The sequence below is a fragment of the Prunus dulcis genome, chromosome 8 (assembly GCF_902201215.1).
Source record: "Prunus dulcis chromosome 8, ALMONDv2, whole genome shotgun sequence".
Lineage (NCBI taxonomy): Eukaryota > Viridiplantae > Streptophyta > Magnoliopsida > Rosales > Rosaceae > Prunus > Prunus dulcis.
In genome coordinates this window covers 3,098,959-3,125,093 of record NC_047657.1, presented here as the reverse complement: position 1 = coordinate 3,125,093, position 26,135 = coordinate 3,098,959, and the positions used below count along the sequence as shown (strand labels likewise).

At 37.7% G+C, this 26,135-nt stretch overlaps 4 protein-coding genes and 1 pseudogene across 7 annotated transcripts; 3 read left to right on the top strand and 2 right to left on the bottom strand.

Moving 5' to 3' along the window:
- Window positions 1-1,031: 1,031 nt before the first annotated feature.
- LOC117636984 lies at window positions 1,032-2,842 on the bottom strand. The gene is made up of 2 exons (XM_034371710.1): window positions 2,546-2,842; window positions 1,032-2,228 (listed from the first exon to the last, which is right to left on the bottom strand). The coding sequence occupies exons 1-2, from the start codon at window positions 2,840-2,842 to the stop codon at window positions 1,032-1,034; spliced, it is 1,494 nt and encodes a 497-aa protein (XP_034227601.1).
- A 1,316-nt stretch (window positions 2,843-4,158) lies between these two features.
- Window positions 4,159-5,134, top strand: LOC117637349 (germin-like protein subfamily 1 member 11). Its single transcript, XM_034372219.1, has 2 exons — window positions 4,159-4,285; window positions 4,581-5,134. The coding sequence occupies exons 1-2, from the start codon at window positions 4,159-4,161 to the stop codon at window positions 5,132-5,134; spliced, it is 681 nt and encodes a 226-aa protein (XP_034228110.1).
- Window positions 5,135-5,698: 564 nt separating this feature from the next.
- Window positions 5,699-8,367, bottom strand: LOC117637145 (UMP-CMP kinase). 4 transcript variants are annotated; one of them, XM_034371957.1, is made up of 10 exons: window positions 8,189-8,367; window positions 7,882-8,047; window positions 7,730-7,792; window positions 7,522-7,555; window positions 7,319-7,436; window positions 7,070-7,226; window positions 6,767-6,847; window positions 6,583-6,690; window positions 6,248-6,312; window positions 5,699-6,048 (listed from the first exon to the last, which is right to left on the bottom strand). In XM_034371957.1, the coding sequence occupies exons 2-10, from the start codon at window positions 7,942-7,944 to the stop codon at window positions 6,042-6,044; spliced, it is 696 nt and encodes a 231-aa protein (XP_034227848.1). In that variant the 5' UTR covers window positions 7,945-8,047; window positions 8,189-8,367; the 3' UTR covers window positions 5,699-6,041. The 4 variants fall into 4 exon arrangements, with proteins under 4 accessions (XP_034227848.1, XP_034227845.1, XP_034227846.1 ...); XM_034371954.1 differs by having other exon boundaries at window positions 7,882-8,043; XM_034371955.1 differs by having other exon boundaries at window positions 7,882-7,983.
- A 4,238-nt stretch (window positions 8,368-12,605) lies between these two features.
- On the top strand, window positions 12,606-15,644 carry LOC117636523 (60S ribosomal protein L3). The gene is made up of 6 exons (XM_034371063.1): window positions 12,606-12,681; window positions 13,134-13,228; window positions 13,457-13,567; window positions 13,866-14,170; window positions 14,584-14,993; window positions 15,170-15,644. The coding sequence occupies exons 2-6, from the start codon at window positions 13,144-13,146 to the stop codon at window positions 15,426-15,428; spliced, it is 1,170 nt and encodes a 389-aa protein (XP_034226954.1). The 5' UTR covers window positions 12,606-12,681; window positions 13,134-13,143; the 3' UTR covers window positions 15,429-15,644.
- A 2,540-nt stretch (window positions 15,645-18,184) lies between these two features.
- Window positions 18,185-20,358, top strand: LOC117636983 (annotated as a pseudogene).
- The last annotated feature ends 5,777 nt before the right edge of the window (window positions 20,359-26,135 follow it).

The window sequence follows — 26,135 nt, the reverse complement described above, 5'->3', positions numbered from 1 at the left end:
GATGAGAGCGGCCCATTTGGCCTACGTCCGGAGACGTGTCAATGAGTGCGGTCTGTTTGGCCTACGTCCGGAGACGTGTCGATGAGAGGGGCCCGTTTGGCCTACGTCCGGAGACGTGTCGATGAGTGCGGCCCGTTTGGCCTACGTCCGGAGACGTGTCGATGAGAGCAGCCCGTTTGGCCTACGTCCAGAGACGTGTCGATGAGTCGGGCCCGTTTGGCCTACGTCCGGAGACGTGTCGATGAGAGCGGCCCGTTTGGCCTACGTCAGGAGACGTGTCGATGAGAAGGGCCCGTTTGGCCTACGTCCGGAGACGTGTCGATTAGAGGGGCCCGTTTGGCCTACGTCCGGAGACGTGTCGATTAGAGGGGCCCGTTTGGCCTACGTCCGGAGACGTGTCGATGAGTGCGGCCCGTTTGGCCTACGTCCGGAGACGTGTCGATGAGAGCGGCCCGTTTGGCCTACGTCCGGAGACGTGTCGATGTGTGGGCCCGTTTAGCCTACGTCCGGAGACGTGTCAATGAGTGGGCCCGTTTGGCCTACGTCCGGAGACGTGGCGATTTGGCCTACGTCCGGAGACGTGTCGATTAGAGGGGCCCGTTTGGCCTACGTCCGGAGACGTGTCGATGAGAGCGGCCCGTTTGGCCTACGTCCGGAGACGTGTCGATTGCATTTGTGAACACTCCATTGGAAAGAAAAGCTTGAACATGTATTGATGCTACGTGACTATATTGCTTTATTGAACAAAAGAGATGAGTTGCAGAGGTAACATCAAAAGTAACTTGTCTTCAATGGAGGTGAGGGAGGCCTGGCCGCCTGCTTGGAGCGAGCTGATAGGCGAGGAGCTTGTGGATAGCACATTCGGAGGTGATGGGCATTCCGTTGTCTTAGAACTTCCTTCCCTTAAAAGGTGATGTCGGGATCGTCTTTCATGATTGGGTAGCAAGTGACAGCTTGGGAGACCTTCGCTTGTCGCTTACATGATCTTTCTCTTTTGCTCCTCGGTGGTCAGCTTGGGCTCTTAAAGTCGGCTAAGATCGTGCTGATCCGTATGACTTTTTTCGTGGAGGTTCATTGGTAGTCGCGTCACGATCTTTGACTTGCTGGATAGCCCCTTTTGCGATGAATTCCGCGCAATGGCCGTCTCCGACCAGTTCTTCGAGGTGCTTTTTCCAGGCGAAGCAGTCATTTGTGTAATCACCGTGCCCTTCATGGAATTCGCAGTATCTACTGGTATCCTTCTTGGCTGGGTTTCCCTTCAAAGGCAATGGTTTCTTCAACCAAGGCATGTCCTTTACTTGGGCTAGGATCTGCTGTATCGGAATAGTAAACTTAGTGTAGGTCTCAGTTGTTGGAGCACCTCCCTGAGGCTGTAATTCGCGCTTGCCCCCATCCCTGTCTTTTATCATGTCGTTTCTTTGGCTTGTCGGCTCAACCGGCTGATCGGCTTGCTTGGCAGCTTTCTTTGCGGCGGTCCGGTCATCGTCCCAAAGCGCATAGCGCTCTGCTGTAGCGAAGACTTCTACTAGTGTTTGGCAGGGAGAGATGGTCAGCTCGCGATACAGCTCACACTCAACTGGCAAGCCCCTCTTGAAGGCCGATGACGCGATTCGATCGTCACATCCGATGATGTTCGCCCTTTCTGCTTTGAACCTCTTGATGTAATCTCGAAGGGATTCTTCGTACTTCTTTTGCAAGTTGAACAGGTGGTCAGGATTCTTCTTGATCATCCGGTAAGAAGTGTATTCTTTGGTGAAGATATAAGCTAGCTCCTTGAAGCTGCTGATCGACCCAGATGGCAGGGTATGGAACCAGTCTTGGGCTGCTCCTAGCAAAGTCATTGCAAACACCTTGCACATTAGCGCGTCGTCAGCCTGGTGGAGGATCATAACACTTTTGAAGTGTTTTATGTGGCTCTCGGGATCGGAATCCCCTTTGAAGTGTATGAACGAGGGTGTCGAGAATCGCTTTGGGTGAACAGCCTGCTCGATATCGAGGGTGAAAGGCGTAGAGTTCACCTGGTCCATCTCCTTGCGTAGTGAATCCTCGAAGTTTCCTCCAGTCTTCAAGTCTTGGAGTCGGTCATTTACGAGCTTCTCAACGTCCTCTGCACACATTGCTAGTTTGTTGCGTTGGCGACCTCCACAGGATTGACTGACTTCCTCGTTGTCCTCTGAGAGTCGACTTTCTCGTCCGTGCTGCCTAGTTGGAGTGTTGGTGGACTGCGCCTGCGAATGATTCTCCGTAGCAGTCGACGAGAATTGGTTCTTCGAGAGTGAGTAACGGAGCGTCTTTCCTCATGATCCTCATTGTGAGGGTTATCTGGCTGACCTCCTTGGGGGCCTAGTCGTTGATGTACACCTCCCTGCGGGCCCAAGCGGGCACGGACGTCGAGTCGTTCACCGGCGCGTTCGTCTAGCCTTCTCTCCTCGCCCGGTTGTCCAAGGCCAAGGTTTTGAGCAACGCCTATTTGGTTGATGAGCTGCCTCATTAGATTGCTTTGGTCGTCCATTCTCTGAGCTAGCTGGTCAACTCTTAGATTAACGTCTGCTTGACTTCGTGGATCGGGAGGAGAGAAGTGCGTGGAGCCCAACTGCACACGGGCTAGGTTTTCATTGGAGGTGTATGCAGGAGCGTGCGTCGCGCGTGGAGGCAATGAAGGGAATGCTTGGAGTCGCTCCAAGACCGGCCCCGGGTCGGCGGTGGTGACGAGTCCATCTTGATGGGAAGTTCCACCATGTTCGGCGGCGGTGGCCGGTGCGGTGGTGAGAGGTGGCGGTGCCACCATGTCGATCGCGGGATCATGGGTGGAGTGGCTTTGGGCCGTCGCGGATCTAGCCATCGCGGCGGTTTTGCCTCTCGTGTTCATGCTTCCAACCATGGTTGTTTGGAAGGCTTCGGTGGATTGGAAAATAGGAGGAACGGATTCCTTGAGCACGCGTTGAGTATAACTCGTGCTCTCAATGAAAGCACCAATTTGTGGGAGCAAATTTCCCCACGAGAATATTCGCCCAAGATTCCTTCGTCTTCTCCGCCTCTCTTTCTCCCTGCAAAACAGATCGGAGTAAAAGACCACACCCGGGGGGTGTTGGCCAAAGGCCCTCCGATGCCTAAGTTAGGTAGGGTAATTCAAGGAAAACCGGGTGGCCGGAGCCGTGTGTGGTGGCCGGAGCCTTGTGTGAGAGAGAGAAAGAGAGGAGGTTGCTAGGGTTTTTAAGAAATAACTTATGCAGAGTTTGAGTAGGAATTCTGACGTACCTCAACCATTGTGTGTGGCTATGCTTTTATAGAGGTCTCGAAGGCTAGGGTTTCAGAGGAATAATTCCGTAGATGGAAGGGAATTATTCCTCCCCTTTTTGGAATTGATTTGATTAATTAGGGATTTGATTAATTAGGGTAAATCAAATCCCTAATTGTGGTAGGTATCAATCAATCCTGATTCAATTTAGGCAATTCCTCATTTAATTGGGGATCGTGGTAATTAACCAAATCAAATCTCAACCTAATTAGGTAATGTTCAATTTAATTGGAAAATTCCCAATTAAATTGAGTAACTTCTAATTAGGTTGATTGATTCCCAACTTGGTCAAATAATCCCCAAATGGTAGGAATTATTTGACCTAGGGTTTTGATTTAATTAGGTTCCCACAATAGTCATATAAATATATTCTTCCTTACCTGACCTTGTCTTGTAATTAAACAACCCTAGTAACCCTTTACAAAAGGTACTTATTCTATTGAAACACCAAACAGTGGAGCTGAGTCAAAGCTCTTCCAAATGCTATCACAATTGATTTTTTATTTTATTTTTCTGGTGCCAACATATATATAGGAAATTTTCTTGTTTCAATGGTTTATAGAAAATTAATATCAAATTTTGGTCAACATATATATATACACCCCCTAGTTAAACTTAAAAGGTGAGATTTTGTCAAATACCAAGTCTCGACTTGCCTCTAAATACTACAATATTCAAATCTTTACCTGCTCAAAGGAAAATCATAGAGTACAAGACCAGTTCATTCTCTGCAATCTATAAATAGACTTGTAACCCATGAAGGATTTTCATCCCACCCTCAAACCAAAACTCTATACACACAAAGAAAAAACAGTAAAAGAAAGTTTTGAGGCAACCTAGCTCTAATTAAGCCAACTGCAATGAAAGGTGTTCATTTCCTCATAAGCACTCTTGCCATATTGGCATCTGCAACCTTCCTTGTCTCTGCATCTGACCCCAGTCCTCTTCAGGACTTCTGTGTAGCACTCAATGACACCAAATCTGCTGGTATGCATTAATTACATTCATTATATTCTGCCCTGCAATTATTTCCACATGAATTATTTTCTTCCTAAGGCATTAGGAATATTATGAAGATTGTTTTTCTGTTAACTATATGCATTTGCACGGCTTCTCATGCATGAACAATCTGTTAGTACATAATTATATATGTATATATATATATATATCCCTTACACATGTATGTGCTATTTGTGCTATATTTAACCAACTTACTGATCACCTCTTTAATATATAATGTGGGTTTGGTTTTGCTTAGGTGGATATTTCGGTGCAGGTGCAGTGTTTGTGAATGGGAAATTCTGCAAGGACCCAAAGCTTGTCAATGCAAATGATTTCTTTTTTTCTGGGCTCCAAAATCCAAGAAACACACAAAATCCGGTTGGTTCAAATGTAACAGCCGTGAATGTGGACAATCTAGTAGGACTGAACACTCTCGGCATATCCTTGGCTCGCATAGACTTTGCACCAAATGGCCTGAACCCTCCTCACACTCACCCTCGTGCCACCGAGATCCTTGTGGTCTTGGAAGGAACACTCTATGTTGGTTTCGTCACATCCAACGGTGATGGCAATCGCCTATTCACCAAAGTGTTGAACAAGGGAGATGTGTTTGTGTTCCCAATTGGCCTCATTCACTTTCAACTGAATGTGGGACATGTCAACGCTGTAGCCTTCGCTGGGCTTAGCAGCCAGAACCCAGGAGTGATCACCATAGCCAATGCAGTGTTTGGCTCCAAGCCTCCCATCAACCCTGATGTTCTAGCCAAGGCCTTCCAAGTGGACAACAATCTGGTTGACTATCTTCAGAAACAGTTCTGGTACGACAACAATTAGTAAAATGTAACAATAATTATATGGGAAAAACATAAAGGGCCAAGGAAAGAACGACCGGTAGATGTGCTTGGTTGGATGTATTATTTAACGAATTACTATGATGTAATATTAATTGAATAAGACTGTTGGTTTTTGAAATAATATAATTTCATGCATGAATTCAACAATGATACCATTATTCCAACGTAATAATACTAAAATGGAGGAGCCCGCCTTTTTAACGTTGATATAAGTCTGGCCCACGCTCTTGGGAAAATCAGGTAGAGGGCCGAGTTTCAACAACTCTTCAGCCAAAGATCATGGTCCTCTTGAAGTTGACTAGAAATATTAAAAGGAAACATTTTGTAGCTTGTGAAGTTCATCATTAGTTCTTGGTCAGAAGATTTTAAAACTTGGGTTTGGGTTTTAATCCATAAAAAAATTGGGTTCTTGTTGCAACAGTTTGGTTTCAACTTGGCCTAATTCAAGTCCTCTATGGGAAAGTAATGTACAGGGCCGGAAGAACAAAGTTCATATGAGGAGAAACTGTGTAGACGTAGGCCGAAAGGTAACCAAAAAAGCCCAATTGCATATCTTGAATTCAATAGAGTAATGATAAATTTCTTTTTTCCTTTTCTGTGGATGCCACAAAATATTAACATAAATTCAAACTATTCTACATTGAAACGAACCAGTTATGCTGCGTAGTTTTCCTTCCAGCTTAAGCTGGGTACATGCATCATCTAGTGCAATAATCAGGGTAGAAAAAAAATTAACCCATCTGATAATTCATTGCTTTAGACTTCACGATGCTTCTTTTGGTACAAACTTCCACTCTTCGCAGTGATCTTTGCCAAAGAGAGAAGACAGAGTACTTTAATTGAAAACCAGATGATCTTACATGCTCTGTTATTTTTCACTCAAACGTTCATTTGCTGCAGAAAGAAAAACAAGTTATTGCCTCATTGGCCTTAAGCATGGGCACACATTAACTTGTGGCTTAAAATCATATTCTTTTAGGCTGTTCTCTGCGTTTTCATTTCATATAAAAGTTTGTGCTATAAAGAAGAAGAGAACCAGGATTATCAATGACAACAAATGCTGCAAACTGGATAACAGAATAACAGAATATACCTCAATGGAGCAAAAATTGGTCGAACTTTTTCAAATATTTCATCGACTGTTCCCACTGCATTGATCTGCACAAATAAACTTGCCAATTTATTGTTCAGACAATTTATAAGTAAGACCAGAAAAAAATGGAAGGCAATAAGGTCACCAAGAATTTGAAAAGAAAAAAAAAAACACTAACAATTAAATATACATGTCTGAAACAAAAACATGAAAGGGGAATAACAGAGATCAGCTATTCAGCAAAGAAAACTTCATATAAAAATATGAGAAACTCTAAGGTATCGAGTGCTACTAACTTAAACAGGATCCACTCAAACCTTGAATGTGTCATTTACCTTGTGAAGTTTTCCCCTCTGTGAGTAGTAATTGATAACAGGCCAATTTAATTCATCGAATATTTCAAGGCGTTTCTTGATAGTGTCAATATTATCATCAACTCGGCCCTGCAATAAAACATCAAACTTTAGATAAATATGTTCACATAATTCAACCCTACAGAAAATTATAATACATAAGCACCTGATTACGATTTAGTACTCGCTTCACCATCTCTTGTTCAGGACAGTCAAAGAAAAGCACAACATCTGGTTCTGCGCCAATCTGCAACAGTTTGGTGATGCCAGTGATGAGGAATAATTTGGTTGAAAAATGAAAAACTACTAAAGATGTCACAGTTGGATTCATGATATGATATCTTTAGTTTTCTTTCATAAACTTATTTATGCTACGAGTTTGCTATAAACTGAGTTGATCCTTGCAGCCAGGTCTAACAAGAATGAATTTTCTGAAAGATTAAACAGAGTTGAATAGCAGGAAACTCACAGTTTGTTCAAATGCCTTGCGGTTCTCCTCGCTTCGAGGGAACCCATCAATCAGAAACTTATAATTGTCACTTGATTCCATCTCCTTTTGAATGAGTTCGACTGTCACTTGAGAGGGTACTATTTTTCCTTCTCTAATTGTACTAAGAATCACAGAGCTGAAATTGAAGTTACAAAAATCAAGGAAATTAAGAAGACCACAAAACACGTACAGAAACTACCATGAACAACAATAATGAACAATTATTACCCATATGCGCTACCGGAAGCTATTTCCCTCCTTAACAAATCTCCTGCACTTACATGAGTGAACCCAAACGCCTCAACTATCTTTGCACACTGAGTACCTTTTCCACTGCCAGGGCCACCTGAGATTGAGAGCACCAACATGTTACAAGCTCTTTGGTTCTTTTCAAAGCAACATAACACTTATAAATAATGCCATAACCTTACCTAAAACAAAAGTTACGAACGGAGAACCTTTCGACTGCATCCAAAGTTCCAAACAACATGATTTAGTCAATATGATTAATTAAAATGGCATCTCTTTTAGATAGATTAAGATCTCATTAAACAAGTCATCATTTGTGTATAAATATATAGTCTCCAAAGCTGTTTCAGACCCCAACCCATGACTCATAATAATGGAATTCATCCGTACCGGAGTTGGTATCTCTGATTCTGAGGTAAATGTTTCCCAAATCTTGAATGTGCTTGCTCCCTGCGGTCAGTAATCAATTATCAGTCTATCTGGAAACAAATCCTAATTGTCGATTGAATACAAGCTTATCGAATGTGCAATTGTATACCTNGGTTAAATTTGGTTGATTTCGAATGAGAAAACAGATGAGAAACTGAAGCTACGCGCCTCCACATCTCTCTCTAGCGTTGTAGCTCCTTTTGGTCTGTCGAAAACTAAAATATGATCCACAATTTTCTTCTCTCAAACAATCCACCCTCATTCCTGTATATCTTCTTCCTTTTTTTTTGGTGCAATTATAAAATACATAATGAATATGCGTGATATATAAAGACAGTAACCATAAATTTCAATTTCAATTAAATTAAATTAAAAACATCTTACATCACCATCAATTGGGAAGTAGGGTTTAAAACTCACTTGAATGGAGAGATTTGATAAAAGTGGCGGAGGCACAGCAGCTTCCGGACGACGGCAGCAGGTGGGGGTTGGGGACCTTCGGCTTAGGACTTGAGGAGCAATTAGACAGAAAATTAGAAATTCTAGAGTTTTTTGGGATGTCGGGCTGGGGAAATGGAAAAAACCTGGGCCGAAACGACGTCCTCTTTCCTAGGCTATAAAATTTAAATTTAAAAAAAATAAAGAATAAAAATAAAAAAAAAGAGGCAGGCAGCAGACTGTGGAGGTTCGTTGGGGCATTCTATCGAGCAGGTGCCAGGTGGTGACATAATTTCCTAACCCTGCAAGTCTTGGACTACTAATTCTTTTTCGAGTAGAACAATTTGTGCATAACATAAAGGGCAACTTTGTTTCAGTCATATACTACGTTTCATTCCAGACTTAAGTCTGATTTTCTCGTAAAATTCAAAATTCAAAATCTTCTCGTGGTACGTTTTCTCATTGAAACTATTGCATTTATCTATACGGTTTTGTCTTTTTAATTTATTTTTCTCGTTTGTCTTGCATGATAATTTTATTGTTTTGTGCGATAAGGCCTTGTTTGGTGAGCCAATAAGAACAAGATTGGATTGGATTGGATTTCATATTATGAACTAGACTGGTTGAGACTCGACCAGACTTTCAATCCTAGCCATTGTATGATGACACACTTTTTGAGATTGGACTGGAATTATATTTTTTTTAAACTACCTTTTTATCAAATTAATTTTTAAAATTTTATTTTATAACTCCTCTTTTATCCACTTACACACCTTTTTTTATAGTAAAAAATATTTTAAAAAAACATTAGAGGAGTGGAAATGTCATAACCCTAACTCTTTCAACATCTTTCTTTATTTATCATATAAGGATCATCTTTTTTATCATAAAAAGAAAAACCATTTTTTCTATCATAATAAAACTCTCTTAAAAAAGAAAAAAGAAAAAGAAAAAAAGGATTTGATTTATCCACTCCCATTTTCTCCACTTATAGCTCATTTGATATACCGTATTAGACTATGGATATGAGTAAATAGTCCATGTCAAGTGTTTTGTGTCAACTTGTATTATTTAATTACCTGACTATTTTATACAGGTTGAGCTTTTAATACTCTCCTTACCTGACTAACTAATACAGCTCACACACTCCGGTTTAAAAGAACACACACGTTCACGTGAAAAATCCGACGACGCTATTTTCATCTTCTTCTCCCTATGGTTCTTCTTTGCTATCTTCTCCAAGGTTATTCTCTTCACTCTATCTAGGTATCCATCTCTCTCTCTCTCTCTCTCTCTCCAATGTACTTCTTCTCTCTTCTTCTTTCTTCATCTTCTCTTTCTTTATATATTTCCTATTTTATTAAATCTGAGTGGAAATTAGGTTATGAGTTTTTCCTTTTTGACTTTTTTTATATTGGTTTAGGATTTCTTTTTTCTTGTCTGTGTATCCAACTCAATAATCAAATAATCATCATGCGGGTGTGTATCCAACTCAATACATGTTGCTGAGTTTTTTTTGCTCTTTTTTTTCCTTTATGTAGTCATCTTTTCCAAGTATCCAACTCAATAATCAAATTATCATCCCAAGTCAGCAATTAGAACAATACATGCGATTATGTTTTTCTTGCTGCAACTTTTTTTCCTTCTACTTTTGGTGCTTTGTTGTTTTGTTTTCTAGTTATTTTCGTGTTGCAACTACTGACTGATGATTCTCTTCTTGACTGCTTTTGTTGGGCTTCAATATATTCTATTTTTTTCTTAATTATATATATGCAAATTATATTGTCTATATTGTCTATATTTCCACTTAAATTATCGAAGAATTTTTTGTAAAAGAATAGTCTGACTATTTATCCGGAACAGATGTTATTCGGAACAGCACCAAATACAATATAATATTATGGATAAACAGGCAGTACTATTCGGAATAGATTAATATTATCCGATAAAAATTAGTCAGTACAGTTCGACATACCAAACAAGCCCTTACACTCCATTTTACTTTTTAATACTTTTTTAATCAATTTTGTTCTTTCCCTTTCCTATTCTACCCTTAATTTTGTTCTTTTTCTTTCCTATTCTACCATTACCCTACATTAATTTATTTTTACTTCACTTTTGTATTAATTCTTTATCTTTATACTTAATTTTTTCCTTTAATCAAGTAAGAAATTTAGGTTTTTTCTTTTAATACTGAAAATGGAGTGTAGGTTGAAAATTGAAGTATAAAGAAAAATAAATAATATAAAAGTGAAGTAAAAAAATAATAATAATATAGGGTAAAGATAGAATAGGAAAGAGAAAGAACAAAATTGATTAAAAAATATTAAAAAGCAAAAAGGGAGTGTAAGTGGAGAAAAAGGGAGTGGGAAAATCAACTCCCTTTTAAAATTATTATACAATATTTATAAAAATATAATTACGAGAAAAATCAGGAATCCATATCTACAAAAAAAACAATTCTATAAAAACATGAAAAGAAGAAATGCAAATTCTGGAACCCATATTAGGGAAACCAGATCTGAAGATGTAACAATAATATCGAAAAAAATTAAGATATATATTTTTTCATTCATTTTATTGATGGTTTTGTAACTTTTTTACAAGTTGGGGCGAAGAATTAGGCCAAGTCCAAGATATTAATGATTCTTTCACTACTATATAATTTTAAACTTGAGAGATTCTCACTTTTAAAAAAAATAAATAAATAAAAAAAATAAAAAAAGTTGCAACAGTCACCGCTATTAGGGATGGCAACGGGCCGGGTAGGGGCCGGGTATGACAATACCATCCCCGTCCCCGCTCTCCATCCCCGCCCCCATCCCCGAACCAATCCCCGTTTAATAGGTTTCGGGGAATACCCGTCCCCGTTTCCGTCGGGGGACTATCCCCCATACCCGCCCCGAATTCCCGATTTTTTTTGCACAAAAAATATTTATCATATATTTTAACATTAAGTTTCATATTAAATTATCATTCAACACATCCAAATTAACTATAAAGTTCAACTCAACTATTCAAAATCACATCAATATGAAATTCTAGAAAAGATTAGGAAGAATTAGGAGAGAGGGGTTAGTTTAGGGTTAAACATAAATATTATAATTATATATTTATTTATTTAAATATAAACATATATATTTTCGGGTCGGATTCGGGGATGGGGACGCCAATACCATCCCCTCCCCATACCCGACGGGGATTTTTTAAGTTCGGAGATCCCCATACCCGATAACCATTTGGCCCCGAAATCTCCCCCCATTAGGGTCGGGGACCCGACGGGGACCCTCCCCCGCGGGGATTTTTGCCATCCCTAACCGCTATTTCACAATCGATTCAAATAATTATTACGACGGCTTCAAAGAAATGGACAAAAACCAAACATCTGTATTAATACACAACAGATTACAATAAAGAGTAGTTAAAACAAAAGGCATGCACGTAAATAAATGTACTGATTACAAGTTATTTGATCCAAGACAGAATGATCAATGATGAGAGAAACTAATTAAGCAGCTGGTGATTAAACACTAAACTCTCTACTCTATGCAGTCACTTTTCCGCTTGCATCTCTTTTCCTGTGGTCCCTGTGAAGTGAACCCCAAATTGGTTTATATACATTATCAGAAACTATATAAAACTCATACACTTGTAGAATCTGATTCATTCGTGTATTAATTTCACCTTAGTTTCTTCTCCTTTGGGTTCGTCATCTCTCTCTCCCTATATTCTTCTTATCTTGTTTTTGTTTTTGCTATAGAATATTTGCATGCAATTTGATTATTTCTTTTTTGAAAGTAAATAATTAAACTTATAAAATTTGATTATGCTTTACAAATATTAAGTTAATTTATTATTGTTATATATAAAGTTGGTTATGTGTTTTAAAAAAATTTAATTTGAAAAATTACTTAACTAGTTGAATAAAATAAATTTGTTTTGTACAAGGGCATTTTGGTAATCAAATTGATTTTGATTCCGATTCATGACAATAATAAACTGTTTTAATAGAAATTATTTTTATTTTCATTATGATTCATGACAGTTAGTAAACAATTTAATTAGAATGTATGACTCCGATTACCGTTTAACCCGATTCTTGCTTAACTTGGTGCCTTGTTACTCCGATTCATGCTTATCCCGATTCCTGATTGGTAAATATGCCCTAATGATTTAGATTTGAACCCATATGATATCTTGACAGTGTGTGTGAGAAAACCTCTTTATCCCTAATATAACTTGTATAATAATAAAAAATTGCTCTGGCCTTGGCCCAAAAAATTGTGGCTTAGCTTTTGCTGGTTTTGGGCCTTGGGCTCACAAATATTCATGAAAGGGGATACTGGGCTTTTGCGGAATTAAAATAAAGTTGAGGGCATTTTTCATGAAAGGGGTTATTATTTAAACGCCAACAGACCTACTAGGGTTTATTCGTGATACGGAGTGGGTGCATTTCGCCGCAGCTAGAAGCTCAGGTTCCCCCTCTCTCTGTGCCTCTCTCCTTCTCTCTCACACACTAGTTTCACACTAGTTTAAGTGCTGGTTTGTTTATCTTCTGAGAAAATGGGATTTCTTATCACTGCGATTTTTACATGAAACTTTGTTTTGGTCTTGAAAAGAGAAAACACTGTTGGTTTCTTTTGCTCATATTCTAGTATTTTTCCGCTTATCTGTTTATATCTCGTTTCGTTGGTGAATTTTGGTAGAATATGTTTTCATTTTGTTTAAACATCTTGTTTCCGAATTGATTTGAATATGTGGAGCTTGTTTGTTGTTATGATTTCTTCGGAAAAAAATGTTATAGTTTTGCTAGATAGTGAGTTCGGTTGAAGCATATATGTATAGATCATTTTGTCTCCCTTTAAGATGAAGTGTTAAATCTTGGATTTTATGTGGACTTATTTTTGTTTTTGATTTTTGAATGAAGGAGGAGGAAAATGTCGCACAGGAAGTTTGAGCACCCCAGGCATGGATCCCTTGGGTTTCTTCCAAGGAAGCGAGCTGCTCGTCACAGAGGCAAAGGTATATAAACTGATTTGGTTTTTGGTTTTAAATGGAGAGATTCATAAAATATTTATCATCCGCATGGTAATGGTTTATATGTTATGAAGAAGATTCGTAAAACAGTTGCCTTTCTACTAAAATTTATTTTAAATCAGCATTTTTACATTCAATTCCATCAGCCAGGGTTTTTGTATTTGTTACTTTTTATGTGGTATTCTAACTGTTGTCAATGTTGTCGATATGCAGTGAAGGCTTTCCCCAAGGATGACCCATCCAAACCCTGCAAGTTGACTGCTTTTCTTGGTTACAAGGCTGGCATGACTCACATTGTCAGAGATGTCGAGAAACCCGGATCAAGTATGCTACATTCGAATCAATTTCTCTTGTAGATTCATATTTAATTGATGAGTTAACAGTGTATTATGTAATTCCTGAAGACTGCATGCATATTTGTATTATATTTGACTGACATGGGCACACAATCCAATCACTAAATGGGTGGTTACAGCACACTACAAATAACTTATTTACTTTAATTTGTGTGTTATTATTTCCTTTACTTAGTTATTTAATGTAAAATTTGTATAGTAAGATTTAATCTTGTAGAAATTTGTATATTATTATGTTTTTCTTACTTAGCTTTTAATGTCTTTAGAGCTTCACAAGAAGGAGACGTGCGAGGCTGTAACTATTATTGAGGCTCCTCCAATGGTTGTTGTTGGAGTTGTGGGTTATGTGAAGACACCACGTGGCCTTCGCTCTCTGAACACTGTGTGGGCTCAGCATCTTAGTGAGGAGGTGAAGAGGAGGTTCTACAAGAACTGGTGCAAGTCCAAGAAGAAGGCTTTTGCAAAATACTCCAAGAACTACGAAAGTGAAGAGGGAAAGAAGAGCATTGAATCACAGTTTGAGAAACTGATCAAATATGCTACTGTCATTCGTGTTCTGGCTCACACTCAGGTGTTGATTACAATTTATATATTGAATTGATTATATGCATGTTTGCCCTGGATGTTTGGTTTTTTATGTTTTCTATACCCAACTTTCGAAAACATTATGCACTTTTAACTTTTTTTTGTAGGTAGAAACTGTCTTTGAAATATGTGTTTCTATTCTATTGTGGTTTTTCTGTTTTCAAGTAGATAGAGTTGATTGTTTATCTGCAAACTTATTGCAGTAGTGGTATTATGCATAAAATGCTCTCCTTGTAGTGTAACATGCATTAAAATATGTAATAATATGTCCCATGGGATATCCTGATTGATGTTGCACATGTTCGTTAACTAAGCTGTTTTATTTAACTTGTTTATCTTGATTGTTATGTCATGCTTCTCTGTTTTCCTTACATGTATGCTTGTATTCTACACATACAGATCAGGAAGATGAAGGGACTGAAACAAAAGAAGGCACATCTTATGGAGATCCAGGTGAATGGAGGGACTATTGCTCAGAAAGTTGAATTTGCAAAAAGCTTCTTTGAGAAGCAGATCCCTATTGATGCTGTTTTCCAGAAAGATGAGATGATTGACATCATTGGTGTCACAAAGGGTAAAGGTTATGAAGGTGTTGTTACTCGTTGGGGTGTAACTCGTCTTCCCCGTAAGACTCACAGGGGTCTGAGGAAGGTGGCTTGTATTGGTGCCTGGCATCCTGCTAGAGTCTCATTTACAGTTGCCAGGGCTGGTCAGAATGGATACCACCACCGTACTGAGATGAACAAGAAGATTTATAAGCTTGGGAAGGCTGGGCAGGAGTCACACACTGCTGTCACTGAGTTTGACAGGTTAGTATACTCTATTAACTTGGGTAATTTTAGTAGTGTCTAGTATTGCATTTTGGAATGCTAGCAAGGATTCCTCTGAAAAATTTTGTTGGGTCCATGGATTTGGTTTTACAGAACGCCTGCTTTTGATTATGTTTTGTTGTTGTTGAATGATTCTGATGTGGATGATGTTTCAGGACGGAGAAAGACATTACTCCCATTGGTGGCTTCCCTCACTATGGTGTGGTGAAGGATGATTACATTCTGATTAAGGGATGCTGCGTTGGACCCAAGAAGAGGGTTGTTACTCTTCGCCAGTCCCTGCTCAAGCAGACCTCTCGTCTTGCTCTTGAGGATATTAAACTCAAGTTCATCGATACCTCTTCAAAATTCGGGCACGGTCGCTTCCAGACAACACAGGAGAAACAGAAGTACTATGGTCGCCTCAAGGCATAAGTATGAGAGAAACTGCCCAAGAGTTTTCAGCTATCAAATTATTAGTCAACTTTTTAGTTTCTATGCCAGTGACGTTCTGTTCCGATAGTTCCGTTTTTTATTGTTATGCATTTTGGTTTGAAGTGCTGAGGATGTTAAACGATATGAATTCAATTTTGTTTTGTTGGAGGTACTTGTTGGATATTTAAATGGTTATTTCTCCAGGATTACTTTTAATATTTTTTCAGAAACTGTTTTTAATTTTCTCCATTCATGGTTAAATTTTTGAAGGATGAGAATCAATGAGGAGAAAAGAAAAGCTTGACTGAAAACTTAATTAGAGTGGTCCTAAACTATCTTTAAAATTAACTGGGTATATTTTATCATTTAAGTATATTTTAATATTTTAATCAAAATATAAAATTAATTAAGTATATTCTATTTAACTAATAAAAAAATTCTTAGTACGCCTTATTACGTTCTATCAACACAATCCTAATACTCTATATAACTCTTGGACATCACACATATTTGTAATTAATTTCCCAATAAGCATTCACGTTCATGTTATAATTCTGAATATCGTAATAAATATTTCTTTAAGGGATCTCTACTCTGACCTACCATTTTTAAGGACACAAAATTATGGATTTTTAAATCCCAACAATATCTTGCTGTGTCTAAAGTTAGATAAACAAATTCGATGTAAAACCATTATAAAAGAACAGCTGGTAGTTCCATGGCACTCGCTGCAAGTCCGAGAAAGTTACAAATTTAGTAGGACCAGTTACTTCACATTTTGATGTTGCTTGGCTTCATCCACAACGTGTTTCAGATCGGAGACTTGCTCAATGTTGTGGTCATTCTTTTGGAATTTTTCATTCTCTTTTATTCCAGTCATTCTACTTGCAACTATGCAGGTTGCGCCTCCGTTAGTGTTCACTGGGTTGTTCGTTGTATGAAAACTTCTTTACATTTAATTAGGGTTGAATATGATGAATAGGATGTACTTATTAAAATTATATTTGGTTCACAATTCAATATATCCCTTTTAGTCATTTTATATTAGGATAAATTAGTAATTCAATAAGTAGTTTGGTAGTATGGTGTACTTAGTTAATTTTAGGGTTCATTTAAGAGTACTCTTAAAGTAATTTTATCTTATTATCCAATTTACCATTTTCTCCATGTGTTTTCGTCAGTCCTAATTTAAAATCAATCACTAATTTGTGTTTAGGCGTTCTCAGTATTCATAAACTCAAGAAACCCAGCAATTCTTCTTTGTGTATTCATCACTTGTATGCATACCTGAAATTTAATACTCATTATTGTTTTTTCTTTTTGTGGTTCATGTCATCATTGTAGTTGATTTGTTGGTTTAGTGAGGAAGTAGCCCACTAAAACTTATTGACTTGGTTTCTGCAGGGCATCTGTGGTGGGATTTACAGATGATGCGGCTCTTGGATGATGACGTATCTCTTAATCGAGAAATCAAATTGATTAGTTATAAAATTAAATTCATTAATTTAATTTAACGATTAAAAAATAAGATCTCATCTAAAGAAAGGCACAAAGCCCTCACTATAGAATGACTCGTTTGTTAGCACCAATCGTGTCTTGAACCAAACAAGGGCTTATTTAGCAACTGAACTAGCAGGATTAGCAGCTCCCTAAGTGGGCTTAACTAACAGCAGCCCAAATTTACACACACGGAAGCGAGCCCAAAGACGCGAGCTCGGGAGCTCTTCGTCTTCTCCGGCCTTCCACAGCGAACCAAATCTTCGGTAGTCTTCAACAAGTCAAATCTTCGATTGTAGTCAAATCTTTGTTCGTCTTCAAAGCTTTTTCTTCGCTGTCGACAAACAGGCAAGACCTTTTTGAAGTTGTGTTTTTGACCTGGACAGTGAACTATCAATTGACCTTTTTGAAGTTGTGTTTTAGAAAATAACCCTTTTCTAATAAAGACAGAGGATTTACATCCACATCTCTGAATAGTTGGCATCTTTACACTTTAATGGGGGTTGCAAAACTCTTTTGTGATATTGTCTCTTCCCTTTTCACATGATGTTTCAATTTGGGGTCGGTTCTATTTTTCCAAGGCCTAGCTTTGTTATGAAATAAACCAGTTGCAACTTGCACGCCAAGACCCTTAGTCGAGTACTGCTACCTAGGCAACAACAAAATTTATGTTTCACCAGATTGTTTGTTAAAGCTGCCTGTCATAATTTATACCCCATGCACTTTTTTGAGTATGATTCCATAAAACAACTAATTTAAATAGCTTTCTTATTCTTCCTGCGCAGCCTCATGAGACACGACTTTGCAAATTATCAATTGCAGAACACAAGAGAGAGAGTCGGCTAAAAGCACAAGACATTGTAGCCTTTCCTGTAGAGGAAGAATCAATACTCTTCGTTTTGGTATTTAGGGGCTTGAAAATCTGTTTCACCTTCGACGTCATGGTGAGTCCAACTTCAATTTTCTCTCTTTCCCCTTTCAAGTTTCAATTTTCTCTTTCCTTTTCGTTCTCCTGGTAGGGATTGATTTTGTCACTCAAATTGATTAGATCTTATTACAATCGACTTTTTCTAATCGACCTGTTTGACTCCTTTTACACTTAATTTCCGTTTTTTTTGTTCTGTTCAATTTTATGATATGAAGAAAATGACTAATATTAAATACTCAAGGGATCTTTTTGTCTTTCACTTGTATGCATACCTGAAGTTTAATACCCATTATTTATTTATTTTGGTTCTTATTATCATTGTAGTTGATTTATGGTGGCATTTACAGATGATGCGGTTCTCCCTGTAAGTCTTGTTTTTGATGTATTGAGGGAGATTGGGAATGGAGCTACCGAAAAGTGCGAACCTCAAATTATCACTGAAGTGTCTTCTTTAAGTAAGTTTCTTATTCTGTTTTGTGCTTTAAAGTAGTAGCGTGTCTTCTATTGTTCCCCTCTAATTTCTAAACGATGTAACCTGCAAATTTGTTTAATATTTGTTATAAACTGCTTGGGTAATAGTGTTCATCTGATTTTGTTTTGACTTATGATAGGTCAGCTTCCCCGGGGCCTTCCTCTGTGGACATTGTTTTTACTCTTTGTAGATTGATTGAATTTCTTAATAAGCAATTGTTAGGGGAAATCTCAAGAGTCTTGAAGCCTGGTGGAACAGTCCTAATTTACAAGACTTCTGATTCTTCCAAAGGGGAAAGTGATAAGGTAATTCATGTTCACATTGTCACATTATGGATTCAGTTTGAAGTGAGAAATCTATCTTTGGGTTTTCTTGCAGGCTGCCTCTGTTATTGAGCGTAAGTTACTGTTGTCTGGTTTTCTAGAAGCACAAGCTCTTCAAATTAAATCAAATTTACCATCTGAGTTGTCCTCTCTGCATGTTAAATTCGTAACACGAATCTCAATTCAACTGATCTCAGCCTGAATACTAACTGTTTGGGGTTGGCTACATGGAACCTTATCAGGTTCTAATTGGGATCCTACATACATGTGAGGTTTCTTATGCACTTCAATCCCATCTAGGGTTATTTTCTCTATTAAATCTCTTGCAGGCATGCCATTCGCAATCCCTTTTATCCACCTCATCAATCTTCCTTTATTTTAAATTGCCTCCAAGTTGTTTGTATTGGTGCACTTATATTTTTTATGTAGCACATGAACATACCATCTAAAATTGTTCTCTCATTGTTGGTTGATAATGGATTCGATGAACATGTCCAATGGCTTATCTGATTTTGCTAGTTACTCTAGCATTTTTAATAAACTTTTCTGTCTACATATAAGAATAGAATCTATGGTTTCATGATAACTTTATCACTGGATACACACTTTGGATGGACTTTTGGATGGATGTGATTTTGTTCTCTTCTCTTTCTGTAGGTCAAGGCAAAAAAGCCTTCCTGGAAGATTGGTTCCTCCTTCGCCTTAAAAAAGACCACCAAAAGTTTACCAAAAGTTCAGATCAATGATGATTCAGATCTGATTGATGAGGATAGTCTGTTAACAGAAGAGGACTTAAAGAAACCGCAGCCGCTTCCACGTAAGGCATGGTGGTTCTAATTAGTTTTTTATTTTATTTTGTGAATTTCCTACTAAGTTTGACTTTGTGAGATTCTTTTGGGGTCAACTGCAATTTTTGTGAGTTTTGTAATCATGTACTAAGCAATGTGCTTGTGCAGCTGGTGATTGTGAAGTTGGAAGCACAAGGAAAGCTTGTAAAAATTGCACTGTGGGAGGGCTGAAGAAGAGCAGAAAGTGGAGAAGTTAGGCTCGACGGTAGATTTGAACAATTTCCAGTCTCAATGTGGCAGTGTATGTCCTAGAGTTGCTTATCTGCTTTTAAAGAATTTTTGTTTCTTCTGTTTTGTTTATTTTGGTCTGAAAGTTGCAATATGCAGTGCGGACTAGGTGATGCTTTTAGATGCTCTACATGTCCTTTTAAAGCTCTTCCTCCATTCAAACCAGGCAAGAAGGTATTTGTTGGATTCAAAATCAATCCCTCCCCCCTCCCTCTGTCCCTCATGTTTAATGATTCTCTTTTCCAGGTATCATTGTCAGCTAACTTCCTTGCAGCAGACATCTAAACTCGAACTGCTTTCTTGTTTTGGGGATGAGGCTTTGGATAATTAAGATTTTGGGTTGTAGTTTTTCTGAATTGAAACATAAAATCTGGTTCAGTATCTTTGACTTAGTATGGTCCATTGTTATTAAAGATGAAATTTGTTTCTTGGATTTGCATCCGTTACATTTGTCTTGGCTACTCATCTCGAGATACCTATACGGGGCAGGCGGTCTTGGTTTACCTTAAAATTAAAGTCACAAATCGCACTCGGGTGTCACTAACTTGGAGACTGCCAGGATTTGTTCTTTTTTCTTGATTGTATATTTTTTCTTCTTTTACAGTTCACTGATTGTGATGTAGTATTGCTGCCAGTGCCAATTGCTTTTGTTATGTCCCAAACCTCACAACATTTTCCGCTTTCTACGACTCAAAAATAATCATGGGCAAGCTATACCATCACTAGAATCAGCATTGTTGATTTAAATGAACATCATTAGTTTCTTGTATAAAAGTTTTTAGCTTTTAACCTAAAACAACATAATTCTCAGGATTTAGGAACTCTAGAAAACCAGCAAACCTTAATATATCCGTCAAATTCACAATCATGTTCTCTAGTGTCACGTCCAGAATTTTTAACAACAAATAACATGCTAAGTTATTACAAACAAAATGATTTACGACGTGAAGCTCGGAACCTTCACCAAATGTACAATGAATCTTTCCTTTTTCCATAATACAATACCACATGTTCCGAACCACAATGTCAATAGTGACTCCATCTTCCGAGTCAAATATTACATTACAACATATATAATAAATTGAACAATCAACATATTACATACTCTGCTCCTCAAAGCTTAATACATACAGCGGAAGTCTAAACACACCAACACTCTCAAACCAAACTTTGTACACTGCAAGTACACCTTCTGCTTTCAGCTCCTTACGAAGTCATGGGTTCCTATTCCCTGTAGGATTAGCCCTTACAACGTCGAATAGTGTACCGGATTCATCAAAGAACAAACCCGATAAGCTTTCTAAAGCTCGTATGAGTAAACCACAACTAACAGTATAAATATGTCATTTACACATAATATACAAACACATGCACTTTCATTAGCATACCACAATCCTCGTATAACCAAGGTAATCATACTCAATCATCTCATCACAATCACAGTTCTTTTAAATTATAAGAATTGTTCGGTCCTCAGCTAACTCAAAACCTATTTCAAATCCGTTAGAAACACAACCCATAAATGTCACTCTTGGACAATAGAAGTGAGAATACGCTAGACTCTCCCAACTCACGAACACTAAAGTACACATCCATTACTGCATGTTCACAAATTTGCGACGAAGACAAGTAAACTATGTGTTACCATCATGAACATCAGCAATGGCGACAACGAGAGCTCTAACTGGTTTAGGGCCTCGCACCCCAGGCCTATAATCCCTAATTACTTGTCACGGTCAGACCTCTTTACGAGGTCCTCTTCCGATTGAAGGAATCAGTGCATTCTCACATCTATCCTTCCAATCACAACAACAACACACACCGAAAACAATAAATATGTATTTCCGCATCAAATATTGTTTTCTATCAAATTACATCCATCACAACAATATATATTTACGTGGCCATTCATTCATGAACACCACCATACAATCATAATATATATGGTCATTCCCAAGAATACCATCTATTTTGCAAAAACTTGCAAATTCATTTAAAATTAAAACACATTTAAATGATTTTAAACTCACACCAAAATTGTTTCTCAAAAACCACATCAGCATGTTAATTATATCCATTAACATTATCAGAACCACATTATATTAAATATAATAATATTTGATCTTACTCACAACCATAATGGTTTTACTCACCTCTCGTCCAAGCTGAGTAACTTTAACAACTCACAAGTCCACAACAACCACTCAAGCTCTACAATCCTCAAACTCTGGCTCTGCAAAACCTAAGAAAAGTTTGCAACTTAACTTAGAATCCAAAATTCAAGATTCCGCTCCCAAATGAGGAAAATGCCCTTTGGACCCACTTGGGGGTCCAAAGTGATCAAATCTCGTCCAAATAATTCCAAAAAGTGACGTACACATTGTTGACGTCAAAACATGACCAATGACACCCATTGTCCAAAAAGTCACTATTTGGGTTATGTGGGTCCCACACATCCAACGACACTTCTAAAATTCGCCTAGGGCCCGCAACTCAGATTTCAAATCCGATCGCACTAATGGATTCTAAATCGTCCCGACATCACCCTACATCAATTTGGGCCCGATCCAACGGTCGGATCATTTTTTATCGCACGATCAAGCACGATCAAGCACGATCGAACGGTGATCGCTCGCCTTAACTTTGAAACACAATAACTTCATATCGAGAAGTCCGATCTCCATTCCGTCTGATCCTACAGACTCAAAAAAACACCAACTATAACATATATAAATCGGAAAAGATGCAACGGTCCGATCATCTCCGATCAACATTTTAGAATTGCAAGGCTGCCATCATCAATCAAATGACGGAATCTCAACACTTAGAGCACACCACCATACTCAGCACCTCCGGGATTACAACCTGACTCAAACCCTCCAACTCAGAATCCTCACCTTGGGCCTCCACTTGCCGCACCGCTAGTGGTGGTTTAGGGTACTATTCCAGCGACAGAAAAGCTTACAATTGCCGGTCAAGACTTATACCAAAACGTTGGCAACAACAAGTAGAGCAACTTTAATTCTTACCTCAAAGTCAATTCGAAGCGGAAGTGGCTCAAATCGCTGGTTGAAGTTGTTGACTTCACTATTCATGAGCCAACTTCCCAACACCGCTGCGTCTTCACCATTGCTCAGATTACTCCGATTCTTGTTGTTCTATGCTGGCGAGATACTCAACTTTCGATCGACATGGGTGGTGTCAATCACCTTCATCAGACGCCGCCTCAGCAGCCGCGGAAAATTGCCCCTTTAGCCTTCCATAATTTATAAACAAAATTTGCAACGGTTCACTTTTGCAATAAACTCCCTGAAAGTTCAAACGAGCATAAATTCTTCGTTTCGACTCGAATTTATAAACTGTTTCAGCCTATGCGTTCTTGAGATCAAGCTTGATTTTCCAATCCAAAAATTATAATTTTCTCACTTCAATTTATTGTACTTCCTTTAAAAAATCATAAAATTAAATGTAAGGGCATTTTAGTCCTAATTTGATATTAAACTCACTTAATTCCATTATTTTCACATCAACCCAACTTTAAAAAAATCCCAAGATCACTATCCACCTTGTATGATTTTTCAAAACATTAATAACAAAAAAATCGCAATTTTGAGGTTATTTCATCTAGTGTACCACAATTTGTGGCCAAATAAACCTTAGGATTTCTGAAAAGATTGATTTCACATCCAGGAATTTTTTGTTGTTGTTAAGGTTCGTTTATTCAATCAAACATTTTGGAAGAGTGGAAAATGGAACATAGTTATAAACTTCTTGTATTAAACAAATGAACATAAAAACATAAGGATTCATAACAAATCAACAAATACAGACGGACTAAATAAGCTGCCTACAAACACCAATATTTAATTGAATGTTCTTCGAAAGCAAAGCCCCCCCTTTGGTGTTGGTGGTGGCACATTGAAGCCAGAACTCAGGTCTCTGTTGCATACCGGCGTTGGCTTAATCGGAACAATGGACGAATCAAACACCTTACTGTGACAAACAGGGCACTCCATATGAGAGGTGAAGAAGTGCAACCATTTGTCCAGACAATCCCCGCAATATAAATGACCACATGGAGTCACCACTGGCTCCGTTGCCATCTTCAAACACAACTTGCAGTCAAAATAGGCTGCACATCTTGGTGGAGACGGTGGCTCTGGGCCGTAGATTTCTTCATACTCATGATCGTGATCTTGATGATGGGTAGAGCTCAAATTATCACTTTGTGGGCCATATATCTCATGATCATGTTCAGTTTCATAGGTAACACATGAATCGCACATTGAATGAACAGAAGAACAAGAAAAGTCGTCATCAGATTCAGAGATAACATCTTCTTCATCCATGTGCTCATACTCTTCTGGTTTTGGAATGGTGAAGTGGAAAACCTCACGGGGCATCATAACGCGCATCCGTGGCTTATGGGTTTCGTTGTTATTGGAAGCCATTGATGATGCAACGCCTAGCTAGCCTGCCCAAAACTAACCAAACCCGGAATGCAAGAACACAAACAGAGTGAACAAGAAGGAAGGAACCCAAAGATTGAAGAGCAAAAACTACAGAGTGAAGTGAGAACAAATTTTAGGGGTTTCTAATTTCCTCACCATCAGATATGAGATAGGTATATATAGGGATTTCGAATCCTAAGTCTAATAGGAGTAGTAGGATTCCGTGGTCCGCAAGGTTTCCAGACGACAGTAGTATTTTTTTATTGGTAAATAATCATTTTTGTTTAAAATAAAAAGTAGAAAATACCCTCTTTTTTAAATTAAAAAATTAAAGAAAAAAAATAATATCATCTTCGTTTATGATATACTGTTGTTTCTAATGGTTTTGTTGGGCCAAAGGGAGGGAGCCACTTAATAAATGCAGTTATGAGATTTTAAAGAAAAACTCACCAAAAATAAATAAATAAAAATTCAGAATAGGATTTTCCTTTGTTGCACAAGCAGAGAGTATTGATGGTGCATTATCAGAACCAAGCCATGGATATGCACCATAGTTTGAAATATCGATAATATCGACGAAATATTGAGGATATTTCGGTTTTTTCGAATCATGGATATTTCGGAATATATTCATGTACATATCGTATAAATATCGACAATATCGACGATAATATCGAAAAATATCGATGTCAAGGGAAAAAAAAAAGGAAAAAGAAGGAAAAAAGGGGAAAAAAGGGAGGAAAAAAAAACACAAAGGGGATTTAAACCCCTCCCATTTTACTCCTCCGACACTTTAATCACCATATCACTTATGTTTTTGTGATAATATGCTAAAATATTTATATTTATATGGATGGCATGTTAACTACTCTTCACATACAAAACTATTTTGGAGATTTATCATTTGATAACTACTCTTCACAATACACTTACTCTACACATAAAGATGATGAAGATAGTGAAAAATTTGAACCTCATAGGAACTGTATGTGGTACTAAGTCACTCATGTATCTTACCATGCAATGTATGAAGTGTAAAATATTGTAGTAAATCATTATATATAAATGATTATGGTGTGTTTAATCTTTTTCATTTATTACTACATATTTTCTACACTCACAGTATTTGCGAGCTCGTTGTATAATCAACTTAAATCAGTTAAATCCATCATGCAATGCATTTCCTTCTAATTTTTTTTGTGATAAACTAATAGATAATTGACTAAATAAACATTCTCCAAAGTTTCAATAAAATTTTTCAAGTTTTTCTTACAATTTCCGTGGGTTTTATTCAATTCTTATCGATTTCGATAATATCTCAATATTTCCATCGAAATTTCCATGTTTTTGGACTACCGATATTTCCGATATCATCGATATTTTAGACCTTGATATGCACCGATTAAAACTGAGGCATGTAATAATTTTTTGTTTGGCAAAGAGAAGATAAGAAACTAAAAAAAGTTGCAAACATAATAACAGTATTCAAGGTAGGAAGAACTCAAACAAGCTCACTTGCAATAGAGATGCTATTTTTTTTTGGCCAATAGCAGTAATTCCTTGTAACATAATTAAGGGGCTTGTAACTTAAGTGGTTAAGAGTATTTATTCATGCACCTAAGGTCTTAAATTCGACTCTCCCTCTCCTAATATCACTTGTATAAAAATATATTTTAAAAAAATAGTTAAGGGGCAAATTGTCATGCTAATGCTCGTTCCTTGTCCACCATCCATGCAAAATAGAGAAGAGAAAAACAAACATTCTAGTTGGCCACACCAAAAAAAAAAAAAAACCCTAATAAGTGTTTCATTGCGTGTTATTATCATACAAGGAATGAATAATTTCATTTTGCATCTTGGAAGTGTCACATTTTTTCTTTGTTGAAGTGGGGAGACTTAGAATTTGAATTCTCCTCGAATAAAAGAGGTTTTTGTAAAAATGTCACATAAACTTTTATAC

Bases quoted from the DNA above. Each gene is read 5' to 3' on its own strand.
- LOC117636523 (XM_034371063.1), top strand. From the start codon at position 13,144: ATGTCGCACAGGAAGTTTGAGCACCCCAGGCATGGATCCCTTGGGTTT. The intron at 13,568-13,865 runs GTATGCTACATT...TAATGTCTTTAG, and splicing joins TGTCGAGAAACCCGGATCAA to AGCTTCACAAGAAGGAGACG. The intron at 14,171-14,583 runs GTGTTGATTACA...CTACACATACAG, and splicing joins GTGTTCTGGCTCACACTCAG to ATCAGGAAGATGAAGGGACT.
- LOC117637349 (XM_034372219.1), top strand. From the start codon at position 4,159: ATGAAAGGTGTTCATTTCCTCATAAGCACTCTTGCCATATTGGCATCT. The intron at 4,286-4,580 runs GTATGCATTAAT...GTGCAGGTGCAG, and splicing joins CAATGACACCAAATCTGCTG to TGTTTGTGAATGGGAAATTC.
- LOC117636984 (XM_034371710.1), bottom strand. From the start codon at position 2,842: ATGGCTAGATCCGCGACGGCCCAAAGCCACTCCACCCATGATCCCGCG. The intron at 2,229-2,545 runs GTTAATCTAAGA...AATCATTCGCAG, and splicing joins ATCCACGAAGTCAAGCAGAC to GCGCAGTCCACCAACACTCC.
- LOC117637145 (XM_034371957.1), bottom strand. From the start codon at position 7,944: ATGTGGAGGCGCGTAGCTTCAGTTTCTCATCTGTTTTCTCATTCGAAA. The intron at 7,437-7,521 runs GTAAGGTTATGG...TCTCAATCTCAG, and splicing joins GTTCGTAACTTTTGTTTTAG to GTGGCCCTGGCAGTGGAAAA. The intron at 7,227-7,318 runs GTAATAATTGTT...CTTCAATTTCAG, and splicing joins GCTTCCGGTAGCGCATATGG to CTCTGTGATTCTTAGTACAA.